Source organism: Nerophis ophidion, linkage group LG26, assembly GCF_033978795.1.
Source record: "Nerophis ophidion isolate RoL-2023_Sa linkage group LG26, RoL_Noph_v1.0, whole genome shotgun sequence".
Classification (NCBI taxonomy): domain Eukaryota; kingdom Metazoa; phylum Chordata; class Actinopteri; order Syngnathiformes; family Syngnathidae; genus Nerophis; species Nerophis ophidion.
This window is the reverse complement of record NC_084636.1, coordinates 30,927,377-30,937,206: the sequence shown is the minus strand read 5'-3', so window position 1 is coordinate 30,937,206 and position 9,830 is coordinate 30,927,377. Positions and strand designations below refer to the sequence as shown.

The 9,830-nt window shown below is 33.4% G+C and overlaps 1 protein-coding gene across 1 annotated transcript in view; it reads right to left on the bottom strand.

Moving 5' to 3' along the window:
• Positions 1-6,972: 6,972 nt before the first annotated feature.
• atp10a (ATPase phospholipid transporting 10A) overlaps positions 6,973-9,830 on the bottom strand; it is a 193,140-nt gene continuing 190,282 nt past the window's right edge. Inside the window, 1 exon segment of the mRNA XM_061887950.1 lies at positions 6,973-7,901. Within this exon segment, the coding sequence (XP_061743934.1) occupies positions 7,496-7,901 (406 nt within the window). The 3' untranslated portion in view covers positions 6,973-7,495.

The window sequence follows — 9,830 nt, the reverse complement described above, 5'->3', positions numbered from 1 at the left end:
CTGTACATATCCTACTAAATAAGACCTACACTGTTTCAATGTCGGGGCTTCACGGTGGTAGAGGGGTTAGTGCATCTGCCTCACAATACGAAGGCCCGAACAGTCCTGGGTTCAATCCCGGGTTCGGGATCTTTCTGTGTGGAGTTTGCATGTTCTCCCCGTGAATGCGTGGGTTCCCTCCGGGTACTCCGGCTTCCTCCCACTTCCAAAGACATGCACCTGGGGATAGATTGATTGGCAACACTAAATGGTCCCTAGTGTGTGAATGTGAGTGTGAATGTTGTCTGTCTATCTGTGTTGGCCCTGCGATGAGGTGGCGACTTGTCCAGGGTGTACACCTCCTTCCGCCCGATTGTAGCTGAGATAGGCGCCAGCTCCCCCCGCGACTCCAAAAGGGAATAAGCGGTAGGAAATGGATGGATGGATGCTGTCTGTCTATCTGTGTTGGCCCTGTGATGAGGTAGAGCAGGGGTACAAAATAAGAGTCTCAGAAAGCTGGCGTGCACAAGTGATGTGCACGCCAGCTTTCTGAGGGATCACTTGTGCACGCCAGTTTTCCGAGACTCTGTATTTAGTTAGCGCGGGCAGCATGAAGCAGGGCTTTTATTGTGAAGATAGGAAATGTGCAGTCGGCCTTTAGAGTTTTGACGGAAGGTACGGCGCGAGAGTCTGTTGAAATAAAAAGTGTTTCTCGCCTTCCTCTCGGTCATATTTTCATAATAATGATCTTGCAGCAGCCAGCGTCATCTCACAAGACCCTCCGGTACCGTGAATGTCATTTAAGTGACGTCTTGGTGAAGATTGATGATCACTCATTTTTAGGTCTATTTTTTTAGCCTGGCTGGAGATCGACTGACACACCCGCCGCGGTTGACTGGTAGCTCGCGATCGACGTAATGGGCACCCCTGAGGTGGAGACTTGTCCAGGGTGTACCCCGCCTTCCGCCCGAATGAAGCTGAGATAGGCTCCAGCGACCACCCTTGGATGGATGGATAAATAATAAATTAACCTCTATTAATAATAAATAAAATAGTAAAAAAACGATATTCATTTATTTAAAATTATTTTAAAAATATTTACTTAATTAATAAGTTAAACATTTAACTAATAATAAATAGAATTTATCAATTTAAAAGTATTCAACTAATTAAATACTAAATTAAACATTTAACCAACAAAATACTAGACAATATTTGTTCATGTATGTATGTGAAATATTTAACTAATTTAATATATTAAATATTTGATGAATATTTATATACAATATTTAACAGATTAAATGATACATTAACCATTTAATTTAGTAAAACAATTTATATTTATTTCAATCAATCAATCAATGTTTACTTATATAGCCCTAAATCACTAGTGTCTCAAAGGGCTGCACAAACCACTACGACATCCTCTGTAGGCCCACATAAGGGCAAGGAAAACTCACACCCAGTGGGACGTCGGTGACAATGATGACTATGAGAACCTTGGAGAGGAGGAAAGCAATGGATGTCGAGCGGGTCTAACATGATACTGTGAAAGTTCAATCCACAATGGATCCAACACAGTCGCCAGAGTCCAGTCCAAAGCGGATCCAACACAGCAGCGAGAGTCCCGTTCACAGCGGAGCCAGCAGGAAACCATCCCAAGCGGAGGCGGATAACTAATTAAATGAGAAATTAATTGTTTTAAAAGTAACAAGTGAAATCAGAAAATGTTCCAATACAATTTGTGTTTGATAAAAAAGGTCCAGAGTGAGTGTTAAAAAGTCAAAAGTCGGTCCTCCTACTCACAAGATAAGCAGCAACATGTCGGGTTGGGAGCGAGAGGAATCTGGAAGAGAAAGGTGATGAATATAAATATGAATATGAAAGAAGGAGCAGCTTCAGGAGGAACATTTATTATCCAGTGTTAAGGCACATACTTGGAGAAACATACAAAATGATGCATTCAGGGAACCACGCACATACAAGACTTGAAGTATTCCAGGTGCGTTCAATGACATCATGTTTTTTTTTTTTTGCAAGTTGCACCACAATATATATATAAAAAAAAACATATTTCCCATCCGTCTGCAAAAAAGGCGTGCAGCTGTTGAACGTCAAAAGTGCTTTCAGAAAAGTTTAAAGCTTCAACTTTTAACTTTGGCTCGCACCGTTAAATGTTTTTGGTTTCCAGCTTTGAATATCTTATCTTTTTTGAAAAAAAAAAAAAAAAGACCTTCAAGTAATGTGACCGGTAGCTTATGTTGAGGAATGTTTGGCTTCGATATGACAAGGAGCTGCAGCTAGGAGGCGCTAGATGTGATGAACATGAATACAACTCCCCCCCCCCCCCCCCCCCTCCTTCTGGCTGACACTGTTAAAACACAATGACATCACACACAAACAGCAGATATGAAACATTATCTTTGGAATGTGCTAGAAGAGTTATTAACTGCATTAAAAGGCCAGGACATTCCAGCAAAGATTTAAACCGAGGAGTACCATGTGGCATTTTAGGCAAACTAACTAAATATGGATTTGCAATTTTAATACAAATTCAAGCAAAAAAAAGGTTTTACAGTAAATCATTAAGTGGCTGGAGATAGGGAAGTCTGGGCTTCCCTGCTTAGGCTGCTGCCCCCGCGACCCGACCTCGGATAAGCGGAAGATGATGGATGGATGGATGGGATTTTATTTTAGTTAAAGCTCAACTTCAATCTTGTGGGCGGGGCCTGCTCTGAACAATGGAAGGTTATTGGTCAGTATGGCTAACCCGAGTCTTTGGCATTGGGCCTCCAAACGTGTTGGGGGCCGAAGTTGTCGGCAGTCAAGATTGAAGTTTGGTCAACCAAAAAAAAAAAAAAGTTTGAACCCCCCCACAAAATTGTAATCCCCCCCCAAAATTTTATCTTACATTTTTTTCTTCTTCGAAATCCGTTTTTTGTGTAAAAATATTTTCTTGGTCAAATCCTGTTTTTTATGTTTGGAGAATATTTTGTAATAGTTTGAAATCCATTTTTTTTCCCCAGACTTATTTTCTATTCTTAAATATTTATTTTTTAATTAGAAATCGATTTTTTTTTGTTTTGAAAATATTTCCTTTTAATTTCTAACCTGTTTTTTTATTATAAGTATTTATATAACATATAAATATATGAGTATTTTATTTTTAAATGTCTGTGTTGGCCCTGCGATGGGGTGGCGACTTGTCCAGGGTGTACCCCGCCTTCCGCCCGATTGTAGCTGAGATAGGCGCCAGCGCCCCCCGCGACCCCACAAGGGAATAAGCGGTAGAAAATGGATGGATGGAAATACATTTTTTGTGTGAATTTTTTTGAAAATTTCAAATAAATGTTTTGTCCAGGGTGTACACCACCTTCCGCCCGATTGTAGCTGAGATAGGCGCCAGCGCTCCCCGCGACCCCAAAAGGGAATAAGCGGTAGAAAATGGATGGATGGAAATACATTTTTTGTGTGAATTTTTTTTAAAATTTCAAATAAATGTTTTGTCCAGGGTGTACACCACCTTCCGCCCGATTGTAGCTGAGATAGGCGCCAGCGCCCCCCGTGACCCCAAAAGGGAATAAGCGGTAGAAAATGGATGGATGGATAGAAATCTATTTTTGTCCAAAAATATTTCAAATTCGATTTTTTTTTGTTTTGAAAATATTTCCTTTTAATTTCTAACCTGTTTTATATTATAAGTATTTATATAACATATAAATATATGAGTATTTTATTTTTAAATGTAAAATACATTTTTTGTGTGAATTTTTTTTTAAATTTCAAATAAATGTTTTGTCCAGGGTGTACTCCGCCTTCCGCCCGATTGTAGCTGAGATAGGCGCCAGCGCCTCCTGCGAGCCCAGAAGGGAATAAGCGGTAGAAAATGGATGGATGGATAGAAATCTATTTTTGTCAAAAAATATTTCAAATTCGATTTTTTTTTGTTTTGAAAATATTTCCTTTTAATTTCTAACCTGTTTTTTATTATACGTATTTATATAACATATATATATATGAGTATTTTATTTTTAAATGTAAAATACATTTTTTGTGTGAATTTTTTTTTAAATTTCAAATAAATGTTTTGTCCAGGGTGTACTCCGCCTTCCGCCCGATTGTAGCTGAGATAGGCGCCAGCGCCTCCTGCGAGCCCAGAAGGGAATAAGCGGTGGAAATGGATGGATGTTTTGTCTCCAAAAAGATTATTTATATTTAAAATTAATGTTTTTGTTTTTAAACACTATAATTTGAAATACATTGTTTGAAAATATCTATTAAATTTCAAATCCGCTGTGTGAAAATATTTTCTTTTAATTTCTAACCTGTTTTTTATTATAAGTATTTATATAACATATATATATATATATATATATATATATATATATATATATGAGTATTTTATTTTTAAATCTAAAATAAATTTTTTGTGTGAATTTTTTTTAAAATTTCAAATAAATGTTTTGTCCAGGGTGTACTCCGCCTTCCGCCCGATTGTAGCTGAGATAGGCGCCAGCGCCTCCTGCGAGCCCAGAAGGGAATAAGCGGTAGAAATGGATGGATGTTTCGTCTCAAAAAAGATTATTTATATTTGAAATTAATGTTTTTGTTTTTAAACACTATAATTTGAAATACATTGTTTAAAAATTTCAAATCCGCTGTGTGTGAAAATATTTTCTTTTAATTTCTAACCTGTTTTTTATTATAAGTATTTATATAACATAAATATATGAGTATTTTATTTTTAAATGTAAAATACATTTTTTGTGTGAAATTTTTTTTAAATTTCAAATAAATATTTTGTCCAGGGTGTACTCCACCTTCCGCCCGATTGTAGCTGAGATAGGCGCCAGCGCCTCCTGCGAGCCCAGAAGGGAATAAGCGGTAGAAATGGATGGATGTTTTGTCTCAAAAATTATTTATATTTAAAATTAATGTTTTTGTTTTTAAACACTATAATTTGAAATACATTGTTTAAAAATATCTTTTAAATTTCAAATCCGCTGTGTGTGAAAATATTTTCTTTGTCAAAATGTTTTAAATTTGAAATCCATTTTTTGTTTTAATTTTATTTTATTTTTTAAATTTCAGCTTTATCTTTTATTTGTAAATAGTTATTTTTTAATTTGAAATCCATTTTTGTTTAAACATATGTTAAATTCATTTTTTTAAATGTTTTAAAATTTCAAATAAATATTTTGTTTAAAAAGACTATTTTTACTTGTTTTGTTTTAAAATATTTTATACAAGTGGTAGAAAATTGATGGTTGATTAGAAATAAACTTTTTGTTTGAAAATATATTAAAACATTTCGAATCTGATTTTTGTTTGTTTGAAAGTATTTTATTTTTAAATTTCAAATTCATTTTTTGTTTAAAAATGTTCTTAAATTTCAAATACATTTCGTGTTTCAAAAACGATTATTTATATTTCAAATTAATGTTTTTGTTTTTAAACATTTAATAATTTCAAATACATTTTTGTTTGAAAATATCTTTTAAATTTCAAACCCGTTTTGTGTGTGAAAATATTTTCTTTGTCAAAATGTTTTAAATTTGAAATCCATTTTTTGTTTTAATTTTATACATTTTTTAAATTTCAGCTTTATCTTTTATTTGCAAATATTTACTTTTTAATTTGAAATCAATTGTTGTTTAAACATATGTTAAATTCATTTTTTTGTTTTAAAATACGTTCTTTAAATTTCAAATTAAAATGTTTTAAAATTTCAAATAAATATTTTGTTTAAAAAATACTATTTTTACTTGTTTTGTTTTTAAATATTTTATACAAGTGGTAGAAAATTGATGGTTAATTAGAAATAAACTTTTTGTTTGAAAATATACTAAAACAGTTCGAATCTGATTTTTGTTTGTTTGAAAGTATTTTATTTTTAAATTTCAAATTCATTTTTTGTTTAAAAATGTTTTTAAATTTCAAATTCATTTCTTGTTTCAAAAAAGATTATATTTCAAATTAATGATTTTGTTTTTAAACATTTAATAATTTCAAATACATTTTCGTTTGAACATATCTTTTAAATTTCAAATCCGTTTTGTGTGTGAAAATATTTTCTTTGTCAAATCCAATTTATGTTTTGAACATTTTTGAAATTTGAAATCCATTTTTTTGTTTGAATTTTAAATTTTATTACTTTTCAGATGTATCCTTTATTTTTACATATTTATTTTTTTACTTAAAATCCATTTTTGTTTAAAAATGTCGAATCTATTTTTGATTTGAAAAAACTTTTAATTTCAAATCTGTTTTTTATTCTAAATGTTTGTTTTTTTTTCTTAAAAATGTTTTAAAATTTCAAATAAATGTTTTGTTTAAAAAAAGAGTATAAATTTTTTTATTTGATTGTTTTGTTTTTAAATATTTTATACAAGTAGTAGAAAATGGATGGATGATTTGAAATACATTTTTGGTTTGAGAATATATTTTAAATTTCAAATACAAAGTATTTTATTTTTAAATTTCAAATACATTTTTTGTTTGAAAATATTTTCTTTTAATTTCAAATACATTTTTTTGTCTGAAAGTATTTGATATTGAAATTAAAATGCATTTAAACACCTATTTTGGCTTGGAAAAACAAACATTTGTTTAAAAAAAAAAGAGTATTTATTTTTATTTATTTTATTGCTTTGTTTTTAAATATTTTATACAAGTAGTAGAAAAATGGATGGATGATTTGAAATACATTTTTGGTTTGAGAATATATTTTAAATTTCAAATACAAAGTATTTTATTTTAAAATTTCAAATACATTTTTTGTTTGAAAATATTTTCTTTTAATTTCAAATACATTTTTGATATTGAAATTCAAATGCATTTAAACACCTATTTTTGCTTGGAAAAACAAACATTTGTATTTCATTTTTGTTTTTAAACATTTATCTTTTAAACATTTTTTTGTTTGAAAATATTTATTTAAATTTCAGATGTTTTTTGTTTAAAATGTAAATATTTTTTTTGTGTTTAAATATATGTTTTGGTTGCAAATCCATTTTTCTGTTTGCTTGCATAAAAAGACATCTTACTCTCCTAAGTATTAGAGCCACACTCAAAAACAAAAAAAGATATGGCATAAGTGAATTATGATGAGGAATAAACAAAAAAATATGAGTTTGCGTGATCATTTTTGACATTTTTAACTGTTGAATAGTTATTTTTCTAACCCTGCACAACCTTTCATGTCATTTTTGGTTTTAGTCCATTAAACATTTTCGCTTTTCAGTGTGTCTCTTTGTACTGAGATCATGTGACTTTGTGCTGATTGTGCTATTTTTTTAAAAACACGCAATAAAAAAAAAGAGATAAAAAAAAGGTCAAATCCAGCAGCAGAAGGAGAACTCTGAGACCAGCACTGAGATGTCAAACGAACAAATAAAACACGTCGGGCAGGCTTTTGCCTTGAATATAAACATCATCCGGTTGCCAAAATAAAAGCATCTTTGTGAAATAAAGTACCGAATTGAAAAAGACAATAAAAAACTGCTGGTGCAAATATTCACGCTGTGTCGCGTTCCAGACTTCCCTCAGAAGTCCTGGTGTACTTGACGCGGCGCGGGCCGCCGTCCGCCGGGGTGATCCGCACGGACAGGCTGGCGTCGGGCCGCTCCGGCGTCTCGTGGAGGAGCCGGGGGTCTTTGGCGGGAGGGGGCGGAGACTTCCCTGCGGCGTTAAGTAGAGCGTCCGTGTTTCCAGGAAGTGGCGTGTGCAGAGACGACGGACTATTGGGAGACGTGGGCATCGCCCGCCAGGCAGCGGGGGGCTCGGGGCCCGCTTGTGGCCCCGCCGCGACCCCGCCCAGGCTCAGGAGGTTCCTGCGTGTCTCGGCGGGGAGTTTGTCCAGCTGGCGTCCGACGTGGAGCGGGCTGGGGAACAGCGTGCCTTGACACGCCCGGTAGAAGAATCTGCAAGGGAGACATTTGGTCATCTTCCTGGATGGATGATCAGGAAAAGGGTCTTTGGCTCAATATTTACCGTGTTGAGTCCGAGAGAGAGAAGGAGTCTTGGTACAAAACGTGCGAAAAGTGATGTTTGACAACAGTATTTATTTGTGGCGGTCATAAAATCTCCGGATTTCGGGGTGGAAAGAAATATTTTACTGTTCAAAAATGAAGGTGGTCTTACACCATCCATCCATCCATTTTCTACCGCTTATTCCCTTTCAGGGTCGCGGGGGGCGCTGGCGCCTATCTCAGCTACAACGGGCGGAAGGCGGGGTACACCCTGGACAAGTCGCCACCTCATCGCAGGGTCTTACACCACATGACTGTCAATTGAACAAGGTGCACACTTTGGCAACTGAGATGCCATTTTGTATACTGATTAAATAATAAATTAACCATTTCATTAATAATAATAATAAATAAAAAATATATATATATTTAACATATTTAACTAATTATAAATAAAATAATACAAAACAGGATTTATCTATTTAAAATATTTAACTAATTAAATTACAAATTAAACATTTAACTATTAAATAATATATAAAAAAAACCAAATGTATTTTTTAAAAATATTTAACTAATTAAAGGATAAATTAAACATTTAACTAACAACGAATACACAATATTTGTTTAAAATATGTAACTAATTAAACAATAAATTAAACATTTATGACCTTTGTTTTTCTGCGATGAGGTGGCGACTTGTCCAGGGTGTACGCCGCCTTAACTAATTAAATTTGTAATATAATTAGTTAAATATTTTAAATAGATAAATCCTGTTTTGTATTATTTTATTTATAATTAGTTCCATCCATTTTCTACCGCTTATTCCCTATTGGGGTCGCGGGGGACGCTGGCGCCTATCTCAGCTACAATCGGGCGGAAGGCGGCGTACACCCTGGACAAGTCGCCACCTCATCGCAGAAAAACAAAGGTCATAAATGTTTAAGTTATTGTTTAATTAGTTACATATTTTAAACAAATATTGTGTTTTACTATTTTATTCACTGTTAGTTAAGAGCGACTTGTCCAGGGTGTACCCCGCCTTCCGCCCGATTGTAGCTGAGATAGGCGCCAGCGTCCCCCGCGACCCCAAAAGGGAATAAGCGGTAGAAAATGGATGGAACTAATTATAAATAAAATAATACAAAACAGGATTTATCTATTTAAAATATTTAACTAATTAAATTACAAATTAAACATTTAACTATTAAATAATATATAAAAAAACCAAAATGTATTCATTAAAAATATTTAACTAATTAAATGATAAATTAAACATTTAACTAACAATGAATAAAATAGTAAAACACAATATTTGTTTAAAATATGTAACTAACTAAACAGTAAATTAAACATTTATGACCTTTGTTTTTCTGCGATGAGGTGGCGACTTGTCCAGGGTGTACGCCGCCTTAACTAATTACATTTGTAATTAAATCCTGTTTTGTATTATTTTATTTATAATTAGTTCCATCCATTTTCTACCGCTTATTCCCTTTTGGGGTTGCGGGGGGCGCTGGCGCCTATCCCAGCTACAATCGGGCGGAAGGCAGGGTACACCCTGGACAAGTCGCCACCTCATCGCAGAAAAAGAAAGGTCATAAATGTTGAATTTATTGTTTAATTAGTTACATATTTTAATCAAATATTGTGTTTTACTATTTTATTCATTGTTAGTTAAGAGCGACTTGTCCAGGGTGTACCCCGCCTTCCGCCCGATTGTAGCTGAGATAGGCGCCAGCGTCCCCCGCGACCCCAAAAGGGAATAAGCGGTAGAAAATGGATGGAACTAATTATAAGTAAAATAATACAAAACAGGATTTATCTATTTAAAATATTTAACTAATTAAATTACAAATTAAACATTTAACTATTAAATAA